The sequence below is a fragment of the Aphis gossypii genome, chromosome 3 (assembly GCF_020184175.1).
Source record: "Aphis gossypii isolate Hap1 chromosome 3, ASM2018417v2, whole genome shotgun sequence".
In the NCBI taxonomy this organism is placed as follows: domain Eukaryota; kingdom Metazoa; phylum Arthropoda; class Insecta; order Hemiptera; family Aphididae; genus Aphis; species Aphis gossypii.
The window spans coordinates 33502769-33526524 of record NC_065532.1 but is presented as its reverse complement, the minus strand read 5'-3'; the positions used below and the strand labels follow the sequence as shown (position 1 = coordinate 33526524).

Genomic DNA, 23756 nt, shown 5'->3' with positions numbered 1-23756 from the left:
TAGTTATAACGAGAAGAAACGATTCAGTTCCACGTTAACAATGATTATAAGTCTAAAGTGATGATAATAACACAGAAGTCATACAAATTAAAATTCTATATTATTTTAGATTTTCGATGAAATGAGGTTGAATTAAATTAAACATGTATTCGTTAATATTCAAAAATAATATTTTATATCCATTCAATCATACACTAATTGTACCATACTTCATTTGAAACGTTACAAAAAGGTTCATAATTTATATTGTATTTATTAAAAATAACAATAATATACCCATTATTTTTTAACCAATATTCGAAGAATTGAAAATATTTTCTATGATCTTAAATAATTCAAACGCATATTATTTCATCTGAGATTTCTCAAAAATTCAAACTAGAATACATGTTATTATTGACATTTAGAATGAAAAACTAATGTTTATCTTAGAACTAAAATCATGACCAAATAAAATAAAACCTAAATAATATTATGATATATATGTATAGTGTCTGGGTATTGGACACATGCATTATATATTATATTCTATAAAGTTCACTATTAAATATGTTGATGAAATATTAAGAATCTAAAATCATTTACTATAAATAATTTAATTCTTATAAAAAAATAAAATTAAACATAAAAAAATATTGTTTGATTGTAAAAAAAAAGTCTTTAAAACAATGATCGTATAAATTATACATAAACTATTTAAAATAGTGTTCCAAAGATTATTAACAGTTATTTCGCCCTCTTCAGTGCCTTGAAACGAAGAAAAAATTTAAAAAACTTAATATTTAAAAAATAATTATTACATAATAATATTTATACTGCTCAATTAATACTTACTATGTGCATACTATACATTATTTATATAGACATTGTATACATTGTATATATTATATTCTAGTATTATTGATTTCGTTGTATAGCAAACATAAAAACGACTTGAATACTTTATAAATTTCTACTAACTAATCAATTTTCTTATTCGTGTTATCATATATGTAAATTGTATTTTTGTAAAAAATACTTTTGTATTTCCAGCGTCATCTGTGATATCACACGAAAAAAGAATATGACACACTTTTTAAAAATTTTTATAAATATCAAATATTTGAAAGTTGGAATTTTTTCTTTTTCATTTTTTCAAGTTGTTTAACATATCGTGATTTATTGATCAGTAAATCAGCTTTACTCAGAATTTTAGTTTTGTATGCTATTATTCATTGTCGTTTTCAAATTTAAAGCGATAACACAGACATACAAGTTTTTCATACATATAAATATTAAGCCTCTCTTCGCTTACAAAGAATACACAGATTGATATTCTCCTTATACTTGTAATATGTAAAAAAACTTCGTATACAATAAATATTATCATTGAAAGTTAGAAAAAAATATTTCAGGAATAAGTTAAAAAGAAAATAATATTTTATATTTCTCAATGGTTAATTAACTAACTATATCAAATACAAATATATTAAAAAAAAAAAAAAAAAAAAAAAATATACTAACAATAAGTAATATTTCTCAACTATATAGATGAAATAAAGCGAATTTAATCAAATTTTCAATCTTATTGGTTATACATTATATAAAATATATTTTCATAAATAATATATTAATAACATACTATTTGAGTTATAACATTCATTTTTTTAGTGAAGTGTGCACCTATTTAATATTTTACAACACATAGGAATATCGTCTTGAAGATATTTATAACTACTGTTTAATATAATTTTAAATTATCGATAATTTAATAATCATATTTATTTAGTATACACCTCAAAAACTTCAAAATGCTTATATTTTATTTGAAAGCTATATATGTTTAAATATGGTAAGCTATATTACATTAAAACATTGTTCATCGAAAAGAATATGATTTATTCATTTCTACAAAAAAAATGTTCAATGTAATTATGTTATTTATTATTATTGCTTATTTGACTATTCGTCATAAATAAACATATATTTGATGCAATAAGTTTTTTATTACAATATTAGATCAACAACATTTATTTATTTGGTTTTTTTTTTTAAGTATTTGCCCGAATGCTCGTTTATAATAATATATGTATATTTCCTCTCCAATATTTCACCTCGAAGTTTAAACGCACAAACCGTAAAATATATTTATATTGAACTCGTTATTTGTACCACCAAACCAATAAATCATACATCAAAAATGTGTTGTCTATTCGCTTTTAGTGGTATTATATGGTAGTATTATGTGCATATAAAATATTGTTCTATTTCTTTTGTCGAAATTATTACATGAAAAATTCAACTATAGTTCAATTGCTTACTCGTGATTCTCGATACTTGAGCACAACGATGCATGACATGAAATTTGACTCGCACATCGTGCCCAAACGACGATAGTTTATGGAGAGAGAATGCACATTTTAAATGGTAAAATATTTGAAGTACCTATAATCTATATACTTTAGAATAACAGTCTTCTCGCTTAGTCCAAATTCAGAAATACGATTTTTTACGTACAATTTACTATACATAAATTATTATATAATATTTTAATAAGAAATATTGTAAGAGTCGTGGAAAAAAGTTGCATTTGTTACAGTAATAATAAAGCTAGTAAATAATAGCAAAACGTTGTAATACATCTAGAATACCTATTTAAACATTAATTAAAGTAGGTATATTAAAAAATTTTAAAATCCTATGGGATACATAATATTGTGTCATCGTAATTTAAATGAATACATGTCATATTGGTGTTCATTAAAGTATTTGTAAGGTATGTCACATGCTAAAATGTAGTATCTGTTAACCTATTAAAATTATCAACCGATTACAAATCATAAATCAATGACTTAGTCATTCAATACTTTGTAAATCGCAATTTTTCTATATTTTTTATATTAAGTAGTATTTATTAATACATAATTATACTTCTATAAAATTATCCTTTTCATGTACGCTTACAGTTGTATTTAGGTCAGATAATATAGACCAATTATAAGTGATTTAAAATTTACCAATATAATAAATACAATATAATTAACCAAATTTTTATAATTAATATGCTTATTATAAAAAATTGCCTTAATTTTCGTAAAACAATATAACCTCCGAGTAGTTAAAAAAAAAACGAATTACTGAATATAGTATAAAATATTCAATTATATTTGTTTTAAAACGAATCCAACTACTTTTTAGATTTTAACATTAAGTAAAATTTAAAGGATAAAATATTAAAGGTCACATGTTTGTATATCAATAATAAATAATCAATTTTGATATTGTCTATGAACCACAATACATTAACTAAACATAATTTTGTTATTACTAAAAAAATGCAGTGAAAAGTTTGTTTGGGGGATAGATTACTTAAAAAACCATATTTTTTAATATGAGAAATTTATGCTGAATTCATAATTATAATATTATTTAGAAATAAGTAAAATATTAAAATAAACATATGCTATCAAATTACATTGGATTAGATGTATTATAATTTTTATTTTTATTTTATATTATATTAAAAAATATTTTATTATAACTAGACTAAAAAAAAAAATAATAATAAATAATAATTTTGATGATTTATTCGTTATTTTGTGATATTATTGGATTGTTTTTAGCTCGTATTTTTAAGTTTTAACTATAATTAAATTTTATAGCATGTGAGCTATAACAGATAAAAAATTAAAATAGTACATGAGATGCAGAAATGCACACATGAAAAGCTAATAATTCACTATCATATATAAATTATAGTCAAATAGAAGCAGTCACTATAAAGTATACACTTATAAAAGATTAAAGAAACCTTTTTTTAATTAAAAAAAAAAAAAAAAAAACAAAATAACTTGCTATTAAACAAACTTCTAACATCAAAAAAAGGTTTTAATTGAACAACAGTATTTTATTTATGCATATAAAAATATATATTTAGGTGTTAAAGTTAATAATAAGACAGGTTACCTGCTGTTATATAATATTACCTATATTACATATGTATATAGAACGATTTTTAATTAAGAAAACCGTAGAAATGAAGAACATTAAAATTACTAATGACTTAGACAAATCTGGTAATAAAAATTAATTTGTTGAAATTTTAATGATTAAAAAAGTATAAAAATAATAGTATTTTATAGGTATTTATAAAAAATAATAAAAAATAATAATAAATAGATAACTAAGAGTATAAATTATTTAAACAAAAAACTATCAATTAGGTAGCAATTTAAAATTGTGTAATTTCTTGATTTGTTATATTCTAAATTATTTATTTATTAAAATGGAAGTATAATATGAGTACCTTAATAATTATATTTAAATGTGCATATCATAATAGCATCAATACAATTAAGCTCAAGTTATAAAAAATTAATAATATATTTGTCGTACCTATGTAAATATGTAATTATATATTACAATTTTTATCAGCGTATTACAAATTTAATTTAATATTTTTAACTCGTATTATCTGTATTGATATGAAAAAAAAATTAATATTTAATGTTATTGAAAACCTATGTAAATGTTCGAGAGGGATAGTTAGAGTTAGGTGAAAATTTAGTAATAATACTGAGTGCAAATCTATAACACAATCCATTAAAATAATGATAAAGATTTTCCAAAAATGTGGTATCTATATAGTACATATTATTATCTGTGAGCTTAACAGACATCTAGTGTTTAGTTTTGTAATATGAGTGAATTATAATTTTAGCAAAAGTCTAAACACAGCATCTGAGAATGGTATTGTTGGGTAGTGAATGGAAGTGATGGAACCGTTTTGGAATAATATTTTTTTTTTTATAATAATAATAAGCTTTACATTTCAAACAATTTTTTACTGTAGGACCGACAATTATAAATCAAACTAGTTATAGTTTAATTTAATATATATTGACATGTCTTATGGCTGGGGCTGGGGGTCATTCTGTTAATTTGTACGACATCAAGAATGTTACCATTTGAGACGGTGATTGTTTATATCAACTGGTTGTTATAGCAACCGGTTGCTATGTAAAAATGTATAAAAAAATATATATATTATTATATTATTAGTTTAATCTAACTATTTTTAACTATTTTTTATTTTTTTTATTTTTACTATTTTTAATTTTTTTTTTTATTCTAATACCAAATTGACATTGACATTCTTATGTCAACTATATTCAGTAGAAACAAGACATATACATGTACCGATGTATCTGCATGTAGTGTAGATTCTCTTTAGTTTTTTTTTATATTATTTATATTTTTAAGATATTGTTAAAGTAATTTTTAAATAACCAAATACTTTGTATAATTTATATAGTTCACAATAATTCTTATGAACTGATCATGTCATACAGTTTGAGTAAACATTTTATTAGTTGCAAAATATTATATTACATAGGGTAAGATTTGTACGAGTCTGTAGGCAATAGTTAGAGCACGAAGTTTTAGACGTTTCCTAAATATTTCAATTTAACCTTACCTGCTTGTGTGTATAACGCTAAAATGATGTGTACGTACAATCTAAACAGCATAAACTAATCTCACGTTCATTATTATTTTTCATCATCCAAAAAAGACTGTTCGCTTTTTAAATGATCTCACACCAAATAAATCTAGTCTTGCAATGAAAACTAATAAAACCCATTCGATATATTTAGTCTTAGGGTTTGATTAAGAGTATTAATAACAATTGAAGTTGATAGATGTATATAATATTATACAATTCGTATTATTATTACTTGATTTGGATGTTAATAAGATAAAATATAAGCATAATTTAAACTCAACTTCTTTTTTTAATGAGAGCGTATCAGTATTATACAATGAATATTTTTTTATTTTGTTTTTTTTCGTCCACTTTAGGAGAGGAAAGTTGAGATTATTAATGTCGCTTACCATCAGCGACATGTTGGTAGTTCTCGAAGTTATTTTCGTTGCCATTTTACTCTGTGCACTACAAAGCTCCTATTAATAATTGTTATGGGAGGAACAGTTTTATCTGGCATTGTTCAACTAAAACATAAATTACCAACCCGAACGAAGTTTAAATAGATAACAGAGCAATCAGCAACACGCGACCACGCATGTTGACCGTTTAAACTGGACGAATTTTAATGGTGAATTAAATAAAATGTTTTAATTTATAATTACATGAAAAAATCTATTTGAAAAATTAATTGCTGATAATTAAGTTCAATATGGCCTTGAATATTTACTGTATAGTGTATATACTGAAATAATATTAATAATAAAATACTATTATTATGACTCCGTTAAAATATATATAATTAAAGAGGAAAAAAAATTATTTTGAATAACTAGGTATGGCCATTTAACTGTCAACACGCACACCCATGTATATAATGAATTGTGTCTTATTTTTATTGTTAGCCTAAAATCAATAATTTAGGTTCAAAAACAATTTTGAAATATATATTATTTAATTTAATTCTTGATAATATTTTTTGTGCACAAATGGAAGTATATTGGTTAGCTCACACATATTACTTTTATGCATTTATTATTGGTTTTCATTCAAATTATTTCATTATGGACCGTAAAGCTTAAGTACAGAAACGTGAAAGAAACTTTCAGTTCTAAGCTAAACAGAAAAGAGTAACAGCAATGAATTACTTTTTTTTTTACCTTTAATCGTTTTTAATATGCACAAATCTATTCACGTGTAAAACTAATCGATCAGAGATTATATTATGTTTATTGTACTTTGAGCTCGTAAATATATATGAATATCTGTTATGGTTAAATGAAAGTTTCAAGCTCAGAAAACCCCTTTTACTGGTGTTTTTAAAATAAACTATTTTTGAGTATCGTAGTACAACGCCACACCGATAACATGACTGAGTATAACGTAGATAGTTACTTGAAAACTTATATTGTACTTTTAAATTCTATGCGAAGCGATAAATGATTGATTTTTCAATTATGTGTTTCTTTTGTGTGTCAGTGAACTTCTTTTGGAAAAGTATAAATACTTTGATTTTCAACTTTGAGGAAGGTTTTTGATATATTATATTTTATTAGTACTTTTTGGGCTAAGAAATAAAGAAGAAGAGAACAGCAAATAACCACATAATTTTTAAAAATTAAATGTATCTCGTCAATAAGTAGGCTCTAATGAATATGTTAAACTTAAATTCAACAATAATTTATTGTATTTTATAAAACATGTTCTTGATCTAATACGATTCAACTATCAAGATTACTAAACAATCATTTTTATACTAATATTAAAATGTTAACAAATGTTCATATACAGTTTTAAGCAAAGTGCTAAATCTGTTGTTTTTATAATGAGTGATTTTTATCATTTTTATTCTTATGTTTGAAAAATAAAGAAAAAATATTCTGATCAACTTTAATAGAGGTCTCTTGTAGCAAGTCGGCTTTAGTTGGTAATTTGAGAGAGACGAAATTGAAAACTCTCAATAAATAAATAATATAAATAATAAATATATAATAATAAATAATGATTTTTTTAAATAATAGGGGAACACAAATTACGAATAATTGTTAAAATACTAATATCGTTTTTAAAATAATAATTATTTGGCATCCATGGCGAACAAGTTGTTAATAATTGATAACTATAATTGTTATTGGTAAATACTTTAACACACAAAAAAAAAAGAAATTCACCAATTATTCACGTTAAGATTGTATAAAATAATTTTAAAAATATGTGTGTATTTTTATTATTTTGTTGCTATTCATAGTATTTTAGTTCTTTTAAATAGATATATTTATGATAAAACATTTTATTGGGTATAAAATAAATACAATATTTATTTTACATTTTTTTTTCAAATGTTTCAATTATATATTTTCTTCATTTATATTTTCTTATTGTTCTAGAGTGAATAGGTTTTAAGTATTTTCTAGAAAAAAAAGTTTTATTAACACAATATATTTTTTTTAAACGTTTAGGTTAATTTTAAACTATAACCTACTTATTTTATACTACGAATCTATTAACACTGTTCTATAAGTTTATTATTAAGTTTATATTATTTTAAAAGTTAATAAAAATTATAATATTATATGATATAAAATATGTATACTAATATAAATTATGTTAATATATGGATTAAACTTATAAACTTTAACGCTATTTCATTAACTATTATCCCTTATACTAATGTAATTTAAAGAACTAATAGTATTATGTTTTTTTTAAAATTTTTTTTGGTGTTGTTAATAATTGTATACTTGCTTACTTTTAAAATTTCTGCTACTGGTGTATAGACAATATATAAAATTTTTAATAACTAACAAAAATTAATACATAGCAAAATTATATTAAATGATAACTCGGAAACCACGCTACCATAATGTTTTTAAATTACATAATATTAGTTGTAAAAATCCAATGATCAATATTTTTATTTAATGTGACATGTATATTAATACATTTAAAAATATGAATTAATAGGTACTATTGATTATATATACACTATTATACTATAAAAATAATATTTTATATAAATAATTCACAAAAATATATCGTGTTATGACTTATGAAATGTATTAATTTTTAATATTAAAAATCAATATAAAATTAATATTATTTTTCTAAAATAACATATTCTTGGATATCGTTAAATCGTAATGTGAATCATACAATAACTTTAGGTGTATTTCGTAATAACACAATTAATAACTTGTTATGAATATTGAATAAGAATAATTTTAAATGTATATGATCATCAGTGTCATGTTGTGCTTTGCGCATAAAAAAAAATATATTATTAAGCATGTAAATATATTTCAATTTTTTACTTTCTTTGTAAAAAAAAATACAAATTGTATACTATTTAACGGGATTATATCGATGTACATAAATACATTATAATGAAAAATTCACATAAAAAGGATATCTGTGATCTTTTTAATGCAATTTATTTATTTTTTTACTCGTGGGAGTAATAAATTCAATTTACCCTTATATATAATATATTATTATCGTCATAGTGTAATTCACCACAACAAAAGATTCAAATTATTACTGTACATTCCTATATCGAACAATGTTTTTTTTTAGGAAAAAAAGATATATCCCAATAATCGTTTTCATATTTAATTTTAAGTCTTATTCAACAATACACATTAATACAGGTTTCGAAATTGAAAAAAGTCCTTTATATAATATTAATACATTGTTGTCTGGAGTATTATACAACTCGCATGTATACCTTTCTTTCTGGTTACCTATTACCTAAACGCTTTTAATCCACCAGTCAGTAAATGCATTGTAATAAATGTAATCCACACGAAGGCGGAAAAAATCTGAAAATCCTATTTTGCGATCGGGTGGCTTGAGGTTTTGTAAATAAAATTCGGACGGAGCCGACGCCGGCGCCGCTGTCAAACGGACGTAGGTACTTTAATGTATATGCGAAGGTAACGATTAATATTCTGCGATCAATCCATTTCCGCCGTGGTGTCGGGCTACCAGATATTAGGTACCTGGTTGGACGAGAAGTAGCTAGTTAAACAACTGACGTAATTGATGGACACAATGTTGTATTCTCCCGGAGACATGTAATGTACGGTTGACGAGTTCATGACCGAATTGAGAGTGCAGCATATCACAGACGTTGTTTTTAGTTGTTGGTTCCACTGTAGTCCGCAGATTAATGAACGAAAACAACAACCATCACATCGTCAACTGGCATAAAATAGTGGATTAATAAAGGTTTGGAGGACAGATGAAAACGGACGAAAAAATATGTGCGTGGACTTGCGCTTCGGCGAAGTACGAAACTTGAGAGATACTGCAGATAAGTATATGTTTAGCACAGTAATGAATAATAATTAGGGTCTCAAGCCCTATAAAATATGAATTTGCATATGTGTTTCGGGCGTTTGGACAGCGTTGGTGGGTTTTCGGGATACAAATTATAACGTTACAAAGTTCTATGCAATATTTTACTTTACATAATTAAACTGATTTTAGTCGTCGAAACTACATTCTGTGGTAAAAACCACGTGTTTCAAAAAAGTGGAATTGCACTAAATTAGTTCACCCGTCTGGTGTGTAGGTGTTGAGTTTATGTAACCATTTAATAAATCACCGTGAAGTATGTGTAAATAATTTGAATTCAATAATAAATCTTTGCATATCTACAACAACGATTCTAACCGAAGATAGCTGCCTGTTTATCAATTATTTAGTGTATTTTATTATATATTTATATTGTTATTATAGTAATTTATATCTATTATTAATACGAAAAGTTGAATTATTTTTTTCCAAAAACGTCGCATTTATTAAATTATCAATATTTATGTAATTATAGTTGTTAGATATTGAAATATTTTGAAAATTATTACATGTATAGACTATGTAACTATAAACATTTGATTGAATTTTTCAAATATTTACCAGTATTCGTTGTTGAATTAAAATCATAGTACAAGAAAATCGATTTTGATTAAAACTGTTTTTGTTTAAAAGTATTTGTTTTTATTTTCTCCGTTTATTATTAAAAATTATGGAAATGATTTACTTTTAATGCCTCAATGTACTAACTAGATTTACTTTCTTATCAGATATTAAAGTTTAAAATCTAATCATTTTTAAATCATTTTTAATCATGCTAATTCATATTAGATAACAATTTAATATAAATCAAGGCACCTACATAATACACAAAAAATATATTTTAAATTAGTAAATATTAAAACTTAAAATCGAAAAAAATACTTTTAAATTCGTTATTGCACAGGCACTTGATATCATGATGCTGATGTCACTTTGTTCTTAATAGATCTAATATTTAATTCCTGAATTTTGTATTAGATTTTATTAAAAAACTATTTAACATTAAAAAAAAAAAATAATAAGTCAAATAAATAAATTTTGAAAATTGGTTGTGTCCGTATGACGTAAAGATGGAGATTGCATTTTATGAAACTTTAACAAGTCAGGGATCTTGGATTTTGATTTACATTTGGTAAAAAAGGTTGTGAGCATTTGAAGTCAAAAAATCGTTTTAAAGTATTTCCAAGTGTTGTGATGACGTCACAGTGGCATACAGCCAATTTGAAAACAGATTTTACGGTAATTTGTATAGGTTGAAAATCTTGAATTTTGGGTTACATTTCGTTAAAAAATGGTTTCAAAATCTTGTGAAACTTTCATATTAATATTCAAAACTTTGGGTGCTCGCGTGACGTAACTGTTATTATAGTATTTATTGGTTTTAAAATTAATCAAATAATTACAACGCACTTATAAAAATATTTTATTAATGTTTGATAAAAACTACAAAATTATTTATCAATACAATCATTAGTAATTGAATTCAAATTGTATTTGTGATTTTTCTACAAATTAGAGTAAATAAAATACAATTTATTAAATATATTCTTACATTTAAAATAATTATATGTATATATATATACATCAATGATGTGTTTTATGATTCAACTTGTTACAGAAAAGGGTATACATTTAGAAATGATAATTTGGTTACAATTACTCAACTATACATCGAATGTCTAGATATTTTATTTTTCTAATTTCTAGTAAATATTTTAAGAGAAAAAATGTATTTTGTCACTAATAAATAAATACATTTTTGATAAGTACATATTACTAATGTTAACAATTATAGTTATTACTCGATTTTTGATTTTCATTAAGGCATATTGAACTATGTACTTGTTGACATAGTGGAATCAAATCAATTATTTAATAGTTTCATTGGTTTTTAATTAAACAATACACAAACACACACACGAGCACACATATTATTTTATATTTATATATAGTTATACATAAATGAGTATAATAGTAATATAACAGAAAAACATTTCAAAAATAGTTCTAAACCAATATCCAATTTAATTTAATTCTTCAGTGACGATCCGCCACAGGCATTTTACTTATATTTTATAATATTTGTAGTTATAGCATAATTATTGGCAATATTGTTTTATTAAATTTAATCTTAAGCACAATGGGGGTGACTGCATCTATTGATCCCCTTATACACACCCCACGAGTCCACAACTATTGAGATTTATGAAAATAAATTGTGACAAGATAAATAAAAACATTATTCATATTATAAAAAAATCATTATAAGAATAATAAAAATATTTATTTTTTTTTTTGCATTTTTAACGAGAAATAAATATATTGTAAATATTTAAAAACTATAGGTAATATCTGATCCATTTCTTGGGCTGAATTTTTAATAAATTAATTAAAAATGCTTTATAATATACGAATTAAATATTATAGTGGTGGTATTTAACTAATATTTATTTGGTTACAACTATATATTACAAAACATATTATTCTGTATTAAATATTTGTATAAAATGCTTCGATTTGATACAGTACATTATACTGTTATTGATTAGTCACTTGTTTTAGAAATGTATATACAATTATTGTGTTTTGTTACCATAATACATTGGTTATGTTAGGGATTACTGAACGCAACTTCTAAACATAATATAAAACAAAAAAATTGTTTCTAGGTACGTTATTTCTATAAGTAAGTTTTTATGTACCTACTAAAATGACTAAGAAATTATAGTATGAAACGTATTGTACTTGTTAAATAAATAATAAATGATATGATATAAGCGAATATGGCTATTCATATAGAATATATTTTGTTATACAACGCACTGTGTATAAATTGTATAGTTTAAACCAGGTTCACTTTGTCTACAGTAAATTATTGAACCACAAATGACCTTATGAGCCAGCAAAGTTAGCCTGAAACTTTATGATAATATAGTATAATATACACTTTAGGACATTATTATGATAGATTAATAATTATTATCTAGCTTATACACAATATTAACGTGATACCAATAATAATTGTCTAAGTGAATATTTAAACTAGATTTTATGTTACGAATGTATCCTAATCAAAACTAATTTAAACGAATCCTCTAACATATACGTGTATGTTGATTTATTATTTATACATTTATTAATCCTAGAAAGTTTTATTATTGTTATTAGTGTTAGGCGTTATCAACAAAAATTTAAAACTATTTAAAATTATAACTTATTATTAAAATCGTATCAATTAAAATATTACTTTGGCCTACTATGGAAGTTAATTAGAATTATACTTATAAAATGATTTCCGGTGTAAGGTAAATGTGTAATTTTTAGCAACATTTATTTTAGAGAGAAATATTATTTTTAATGCATACATTAAATTTATTTTGTACGTATTTATTATACTTTGGACTTATGTTTTTATGAGAAACTGAAGTTATTTCAAATCTATTCATGACATCCATTTCAAATGAAACACGGGGTGGGTGTATCAATACTGAAAATGGAAAACAACCCTCCTCGTTAAGCCTTCTAACCGTTTGCACAGACGCTTAAACCACTCTTGTCTTTGGGGTTTTTCCCTTCCCTATTGTTTTTGTCCTAAATGAGCCCTGCCCCGCAATCGGAATTAAACCATCTTGAAAATATTATTCGTGTCCTATAGGTCACGCGACCACATTAAACACCACACTGCTATATGACCCACCGGAGTAGATTGTACCTACTTCATTTAATATTCATCCGGTAATGGCGTCTCCTTATGCGTTCAGTTCTACATCCAAATCAACGGTTATTTGTTTTCTCGTTTGTGCAAAAATAGTATTTAATTTGTCTTCTTCCATTTTTATTCACAATATAATGTATTAATTTATTATCAGGCATAATATACTAAATGTAGATATGCGTAGATGGTTTTGTTAGTAAAAGCGCAATATATACCTACTATGTTTGTGAGTGTATTTCGGGGTTAGATGGAAATGATGGATGACGGCCAGCTCAACTTTGGCATCCGAACGAACACCTTTTTAGAAAAAATACCATCCCGCCGCGCTTATCTTTCCAAATGTGTTTTCATTTTTCTATAACTTTCTTTACCTTGAGCGGATCCCTTTATTGAATATACTCGATGAAAAGTTGAATACCGATTGGTTGAAATGTTATTTTCGCGAACGACGCGCGATGATGGCTGAGAAACATGCGTACTTCTAGCAAAATATCAGTATAACTAGAACCATTGTGTTTTTCACGTAAACCACTATAATCGTTTTAGATTAAACGTACGTATGAAATCGATTTCATTGTGTTTATATCGAGGGGTTTCCAAAACGATGGCATATTTGAATTTCGATTTAAAATGATATCGAGTTTTTAAAATCTTTTATTGTCGGTTATTGCCATTTAAACAAGTATAATATAATGTAAATTGTATTCTTCTCGTATTATAATAATGTAATCGTAATCATTCAATATATTAATCATTATATTTTAATCTCATTTCTTATTTTATAATATAAAACTATTCACATAAAATACCTTTTTCTTGTTGAATGGTTATATTACTAATATACATATTATTATTAAGTAAAAATGTATAAAATAATATCACAAATAATAAATATAGCTCAGTGTTTAATGGTTATCTACAAGTATAAATATAGATCACAGGTAAATAATTTTCAATACAATATTAATTTGTTGGTGTATGCCCGTCGCATATATATTGAATACTTATGGTTTTAATTAAAAACAAACCTTTAAAAAGTATTTTTACGATACTTATCTTTATATATGTTATATAAAAACATTTTAACTTGACTGAAGAAAACGGTGTTGTGTTTATATGATGCTTTTCTTCAAAACAAATAATCGTAAAAAGTATTGCTTTTTTTACTACATCATTTCAGTTAAATCCTAAAATGGTATCCAATAATGGGATTTAGAAAAGTTTGATATTTGTTGTATAGCAGTAATGTGTTTGTAATTTTTTTTCTTGACATCAATGAACAACTTCGGAAGCCCAAATGATGGCTGTCGGGTAGTAAAATTTTTTTAACGACCTCATAATAGGATGGAAACAAATTTCTTCATAAAGCTATTTAAATGTTATAATTCAGTTCTGCTAAAATATAAGTTTAATTATTTTAGTTTCCTTAATTTAAAAAAAAATGAAAAATCATAATTTTTATAGTTGTTCAATCTATTTACAAAATGAGAAATTTATAATATTATTGTGTACATTTAAAAATAGTAAACGATTGTACCAGTACTTTGTATTTTCAGACGAGTAAATGCGTATGAGGATAAATCTATTCATTCAAATTTTTATGTCTTTTATTTAAAATCATTGTTTGCGTTTGTCTTTGAACAAGTACATCATCATATGCTAACATTCATATTTTTAGTTTTGATATTTTTTATTATAATATGACGTTCATTAAATTAAAGAACTGAGACGTGAATAAATGACGTATATACATGTGAAAACCTAAACTGTAACAAGGCAAATATTATCTTGATAAAAAAAAAAAAAAAAAATGGTGCGCATTGCAATATTAAATAAACTATATTGATCAATAATAACTGAAATCCATCAGTTAAATGCTACATAATACTATAAATTGTTTATTAAAATAATAGTTCTTACTATAATACCTACATTTAAAAAATAGATTTTTTAAGATACTTTCAATTTCATGTATTTTAATTATTCAAAATAAATTACTTTAAATTTAATACAGTTAATAATTTTTGATTATAGAGTTGTTTAGATTATGCTATACATATAAGATAGGTATACCACTAATAATAAGCTAATAGAATTATCATATTATGAAATGTTGTAGCTTTTAATTGAAAAAAAAAATTCTTAAAAAGATTTAATAACGAATGATTTCAATGGAGTTTTAATTGAACATAATTTATTGTAATTTCATTCAATAGTATCATTACAAAAAAAAAAAAAAAAACCTTATTTTTTTCTATTGAATTAGTTTTAAGATTTAGTTGTCGATTGTATTTAATACTAATTTAAAGTATTGTAATAAATTTTAATTTTAAAACCTGTGATGAACAATAACCAAATTTGAACATAATTTCAGAATAAAGTTAATAATTTTTTTTTTTCAACATTAAAAATCTTTTTAAATACTTTAAATTAATTAAAATTGATTTATCTTAATTAAAATATTTAAAAACTATTTACTTAGTATATCTAGAAATGAATCGAAATTATAGCATAATTCAAATGTATGTATTTAATTAAATATTGCAGTTTTATTAAAACTTGTGATTATCGATTTATAAATGTGTCAAAGAAAAAATTCTTAAAGTGTTGTTTGAATTTGCAGTGTAGCTAAAGATTACGAATATTGTGTTACTACAATTCACTTTTTCTAACTACTAAGTTATATAATATCAATATTAGTCTTTGGGTATGCAATATTATCCAAAGGCTACTTATTTCATATCCAATGATGCAAATTTTGTAAAAGGAATTCGCGTATGGCTTCTAACTAAAAAATTCCTATTACATGTCATTTTAGTTGTTCGTATTATACTAATTTAAGGATTATATTATTAAGAAAAAATAGTTTTTTACATATTAATATAGCGGTCATAAAATTGCATTTAATGTTGGTGAGTTTTTAGTGAGATTCCACACGAAGATTATGTTGAATGTAAAACAGTTATATTACATGCATTCACGATCCGGCCATAATAATTCTCGAAATTTTTCTAAGAGTCTGACAGAAATTTATTACTTTATGATAATATATAGTATTGCAACGATTTGACGTGTTTTGTTTTACACTCGAATTATTATAATGTAGACGTGTATTTAAATATAGTTTTCTTTAAACGCATATAATTATAATAGAATATGTTTTACTATTTAAATTTTACTTTTATTTATTAAGTTTGAATAATATGTAAGGTCTATGAAATACCTACATATATATATAATATATAATACATATAAACCAAACAAAGCTAACTCATTTCATTTATAAAGGGTGTATTACATGTAATGAAAGCAATTGTCTTGAAAAGGCCACTTAGTAATATGTTTTTGTCATTTTACAATAATTAATAACAATGATAAATCATTTAAATCGCAAAATGACTTAGACAAGTGAGTGTATCTCAATTAACGATGAATAGAAAGCCAAATTAAAATTGTATAAAATACAATTCTATATGCATTATGAATAACAGAAGAAAATGGGGGGAGAAGATATCCCTAGTCATTGAACAACTCACTGACATGTATATTGTTTAAGTCAATGATAAATCATTGTATATACATATACGAAAAACGATTCTAAGCAAAGACAGTAGTTTGTCTATATTACTACGTACATTTTGTGATATGGTTTTTATTGTTAGCATTACTGTACATTTTTTATTTTTAATATTACGTTTATATTATTATTAGTATTTAATTATGATAATGGTATAATGTTTATAATGCTAAGTCATTCTCAAGAAGAGGTGATTAGATATGGTAGAAGAGGATCTTCTCTGGGAGTGCATGATTGGAAGGACATTTTTCAACAACGGAAAAATAGAAGGGATGTAGTGATGGTATTAAAACTTCTAATAGAGTTCAATTTTCAGTGATAATGATGATATATTTATATAATTTATTATTGCTATTAAATTAGTACTAATTATCTCTTAGAGTTCCTTCAAAATGATTATAATTATAATTCTTTGTCTGATTTCGTCAATTTTAAAATAAAATGTTTATACAAGAATTGTGCACATATTACATTATTTCTATTAATTGGTTTCAGTATGGATTACATGTAAGGAAACTTGTATACATTTTTAGAAAATAGATTTTATAAAAACATACTTTTGAAAAAACATTTTTTATAATTATTTGTCTGTTTTTCTCGCTTAATTTTCTTAAAACAATTCTAAGAATATTTTTACTTTTTATCCTCAAGTACTAACTCAATTCACTTTTTACTAGAAAAGATAAAAGGTGATAACAAAAAACACCACAAAAAAAAAATATTCGTAATTTGTTTTTTAACATTGTTTTAATATATAAAAGCGTTTAGAGAAATTAAATAAAAATATATTTCATGAGTTTTTTCGTGATTATTTTATAAAACAATATATATAGTATACTTAATTTATTAGAAAATGTAATATATATTATATTTTATTATGTTAATTCTTCATAATAAACGGCCACTTTAAGCCAGGAGTGGCCAACTATGGTCGGTTAATCCAATTCCAGCATACCATAATTTATTATCCATTCCATAAAAGTATTTTATATTTTAGCACTACTTTTACATTCGTTAATATTTTACATTTACGTCAAAATAAAATAGAAAAATTTAAAATAAATAAAATATGCAACATGTTGAAAAATATGTATTTTTTTTTTTAATGCATCACAGTGAAAGAAAATGGTAACTATTGCTATTGGTATTAGGTATTCTATTTTAAAAATGTTAATAATATATTCAATATAAAAAATTAAGAAATATTTGACTATCAATAAAAATTATTATAAGAAACAAATTTATACATTATCTATGTTATAACAACCATATCGTAAATTACTTTATTGAATGCAATTAAAAAAATAAGAGATTATGAAAAAATATTAAATTAGCAGTCTTATGAAATGATTATACGTTTTATTCAAAAAGTAATGGGATATAAAATTTATAAAATAAATATTTGTTAATAATGAAAATAGATTCTATTAAGATTAAGTGGAAGTCAGTAATATTATAATGTATAATTATGTACAAAACTCTTGTAAACTATCAAATTTATTTATTGTTGTTTTATAGTTTGTAAATATCGATTCTAAATTCTAATAATTTAAAAAAAAGTATATTTAAATCAATATATCAATATATAACTTTATTATGTAATTTAAGATAGTGTAAAGAGTTACTTATACACCCATATCTTTGAATAAGAAAATAAAGGCTAAAAGCTTTAATAAGTACATATTATAAGTGAATACGACCGGAAATTGCTTGTATATTCTATTTAAGCTGATAGAATTAAAAAATATATAGGTGTATGTATAGTATATAGTTTAAGGGATAAAAAAATATATTCTGCTAAAAATCAACTAAAAACTCCTAAAATGTTTTTTTTTTTTTTGTATAAATATTTTTAATTTACGATGAAGAATAATTATTTATTTTATAAATTTGGTAATGGTTATTAAACTATGGTACATGTTAGAGTTGGTTTGTTAATGAAACGGTCGAAAAATTTAATTAATTTAACTATTAGTGTAACAATTCATCATGTTATATTTGTTTTGCAACTAATAATGTTTAGATTTAAAATATAGCACTAACACATCATTTCATCAGTAAAACTCAACAGTTAATAGTTTTTAAGAAACAGAAAAGCAAATTCATAATCAAAGCATTTCCTTAGTTTAAAACTATGTTTAATCTAGGATATTATTTCACTGTATTTATTAATTATTCACAGCAATATTATACTAATAATTTTAAAAATAAATTTAAAAGTTGAAATAATGTAACTAATAAATGATATAGGTTTATAAATACAACAATATTCATCTTTATTCATCTTATAATAAGTCATAATAAATATTGTTTAAAAAAATTATATAATAATAAAATCAGATAATTGTTTCAATTTTAACATGGAATTGAACACGTTACCATATTTTTCATGTAGGTACTATTATTATAACCAATACACATGCTAATACACATTGTTTATTATTCTTCAAATCAATTTTTCCAATGAAAAAAATCGTAGATGTTAATCAGTATATAAGTTTTTTTGTTGAAAATTATGTGTTAAGTGTAATTTAAAATGTGCATTTTATTTGAATATTATTTTTTAGCCTGTCCTTGGCATCAACACTTGTATAATGCATAATTTTGAATTACCTATTCAAAGTTCACGAAAACAATTTCAGTTATGTTCCAAGTATTATAATATCATCGTCATTGTGATTTATTCTACGTTTATTTATTCATACATTTACCTATAGAATATAATATATACATAATTTAGTCCATAGGTATATATTCATATTCAAACTGAAGAATACATTTTTAAAAAATAGATACAATTGTATTTATAATATTAGTTATGATAATATCATTATAAAATATTTCAAATAACTTGGCTTATTTTAATTTAATAAAATGTATATTATATATATATATATATATGTATATATTATAAAGAGAGACAGATACGACCCAAGAAATATATTTATATAGGGAATTTGCTTGTTTAAAAATTTAGATTGTACGGTTATGAGAGTATGGAATTTAAATTCTGATATATATATCCATTATTATACATCTTCACTATTAATTATACTTATTGTAAGAAAAAAAATATTTAAAGATTGTATAAGTTAGAAATAAAAACAGAAAAATAAAGATGTTTTTACACGGACTTCACTAGTTTTTTTCATAATTTATCATTTAATATGAAGATTTGAGCAAACGTAATAGTATATCCATTATTTTTGGTATTCACACAAAAATGTTAATGATCAAAGTCTAAAATTTATTACTAGTTCGATACTTGAATCGAGCTTAGTCAAACACTCATATAACATGAAAGTACACATGAAATATGCTGGAAAATGGAAATACCGTGTTTATTATATTTATAATAGATTTAATCGATTTAGAGTACTATAAATGTATTTATTTACAACGATGTGTAGTTTTTTATTTATTTATTTATGTATCTAAAAACACTTTTTATAATAGAAAAATCCATTAGTTTTGAACTTTGATAGTGGTTTTTCATAGAAAATTGGATTTAATTTATACTTTGGACATACAGACATAAAAAAATAATTGAAAAAAACATCAAAACAATTAATAAAAAATGAATTTTTTACACGGCACTAGTTTCAAAAAAAATTGTTTTTTTTTTTTTTTATTTTGTAAGTAATTAAAACGAACTACTGTATATACGTTAATATAAGTATAATGCGTATTGAATAACTAATTTTAACTAAGAATCATTTTGTAGTCAATGTTATTAAATATGAACTTGGATGATTTAAACTTATAAGTTTTTAAATATTGCTGATTCCTATTAAGAGTGTAATTCAAAAACCGTTTTTCATAGTTTTTGTTTAAAACAAGAAATTATTATAAATGATTATCAATAAATATTATTTGAAAAATTTAAATTATTATTCCATACATACATGTTATGCTATTATACTAGGAACACGTGAATAAGTAATTAGAATCTTCTTTATGTAATGCAATTGTTAAGTTAAGTTTATTTTCAACATCCAAGTTTTATGCAAAACCAAGATTTTTCAATAATAAATAATCCATAATTTTAATTATATATTTTTATTTACGTTGTTTACAACAACAATTTCTTTTATATCTCCAATATGTATATTGTCATTATTAAGTATTGAAACCTTGTATCGAGTTTGACATAGTTTGGCGAACTTAGGTTTCTGCTTTATCTGTTTTTTAAATAGGAGCTGGTTGGGGATAAATACTTTTAACCCCTATCAAATATGGATAAACACGGTTAAATTGGAATAGGTCAGTATTTTTTTTTTATATATATTTTACCAGAACTAGGTGATGGACCGTGTCAGTTATTCACAATAGTTCTGACGCGAAGGTGCTAATGTCTTCGGTTGATTCGGTCGACGATAGTATTTACATTGACAGTAGTGCGGTATGTTCGATGATATAATTATACAATTTGAATTTATACAACAATTGCATTGTACTTCTACTTCTACTCGTGCATCTAAATATACAACTGATCTCGTCACTTTTTAATTAAAAACCCATAAATCGTGTGCGTGTGCGTAGATCGATTCGCACGGTCGAATTATAGTTGCATAGCACCACATAGTATATATACTGAATAATAATATAGATGAAGGAAATCGCCAAACTGCTGTAATTCATGTCATGTGACAAAATATAGATACCTTTCTATGGCAATTGGTGCTGGAAGGGTATTTATTGGGACCATTTGGCTATCTGCTGCAAGGATATTGCGCACTGCGAACTGACAATTCAGGATTTAAATATTAATGCGACGATTCTGTTCGCTTCGACGCTCTGCAGTCATATATAGAATTATAATCGGCTTTTCCCTATCAATAACGGAATAACATGTTCATATCGGAGAAAACCATTTTTTTTACTCCATTATTAAATCGAATTTTAAGCTATTTTTATATGTTTAAATTTTATTCTATATAATATATTAATATCGACAAATTTTGAATTATATTTAAACAGCCTAAATTAAACACATACAGGTTTAATTAACATTTAATGGATTTTGATTTATCACCAAGAGTTATAAATAGTTGGTATTATAATATTAAATTATATATTTTTTTAAGGTATAAGGGTGTTTAGTTTTAAGTATTTTTTAATGACTTCCAAAAAACTTTATAAAATTACCTTTTCAACTGAAAATAAATGTAGAATTACTTACAGACGCAGTAAAATATTATAGGTAGTAACTATATCTGGTAGTTACGCTATTTCCATTTTTTGTTTAAGCATTTATTCACCGAACACCATTGTATAGATAAGATAAACGTATGTCAAATTGTTGTATCTAAGTATAAATTTAATAATGTCAAAGGAATATCTACCTAAATGCGAAACCTGAGGAGTACTACTAACGATCAAATACCTACTAATAGTATATCTCAAATACAAAGAGTAGCTCAGAGCATGTAAAATGCTTAGCACTTATAAGAAGGTGGTACAGTACTAGGAAACTCAAATCTAAAAAAAATAATTTTCTTAATATCATTGTTTTTAATGACATAGAATTATAATATATTATATGAGTAATGAAATCTGAAAGAGAAAAACCTAGTTTAAGCAAAATTATTGTGATTATTGTAGCTGAAGTTTATTTTAAATAAAATAATAATAATAATATACTAATACTTTTAGTACAAAAGGTTATTTTAGCTAGTGTTAACGCATACAACATTAATATATTCAAAATTATAAATAATAGAATGAGAATTTTGGTATGAACGCCATACTTAAAATACACATATATTATGATGACAAATATTTAATACGTGTTTATGATAATGTAGTATATATAATAATTTTCTGTAATATATTTTCGGTCGCGGAATTGTAGTATATATTATATAATATATATTATACGTTTATTTGCTGATTGCGGATAAAAAGAACGAATGTGTATACGAATCGGAAGAAGAATGTTGACAGCACACTATGTATAACCGTAGCTCTATATAGAATGTATTGTTTATTGTTAATATTAGACGGTACCTATATGTATGTATGTATAAACCGTACAAAATGTGATAACCATAATAAAATTGTATATTCTGGGAAGACACACTATTTGTGTTAGCTAAAACAACCAAATAACAAATGGAGGTGTTTTTACTGCCGTAAACTTTACTGTTACCCAATGATAAATAAACTGTTAATTGAATGATAAAACAGATTTCTTTGAAAAAGAAAAAATCGACAACTTACCCAATGTAATAATGTAATAATATTTTTGTGAAAATTTTGTGCAGTTCATTTAGGAAATCGGTTATCAATGGTTTGGAAATGATTTTTTAAGGAGGTCTTTAATTTTGACTAAATTATAGACATTTTAAACACCAATACACTTAAACAAAACTGATTTGATTATGTTATTTATATATTATATTATACCTACTATAATTTATTTTAATAGTTTTTTAACTGATCAAATATTTTTCTTTGTATGCAATTATATAACTAGCATACAGAGTAGGTACAAACTATATACAGAACATAGGTGGTTTTATTATTGATTTCATATGTTTTTAGTTCACTGATTATAATAATTACTCAACTATATTATAATATTATTGGACATTTTTTTTATGATTTTAATTTTTGTTTCAGGAAACACGGCTGCAATAAGTAAG

The 23756-nt window shown here is 23.7% G+C and overlaps 1 protein-coding gene across 1 annotated transcript in view; it reads left to right on the top strand.

Moving 5' to 3' along the window:
* The window catches only part of LOC114118990 (zwei Ig domain protein zig-8-like), a 221587-nt gene that overhangs the window by 67591 nt on the left and 130240 nt on the right, over positions 1–23756 (top strand). Inside the window, exon 4 of the mRNA XM_050202814.1 lies at positions 23734–23751. Coding sequence (XP_050058771.1) covers positions 23734–23751 — 18 coding nt within the window. The remainder of the gene's footprint in view (positions 1–23733; positions 23752–23756) is intronic.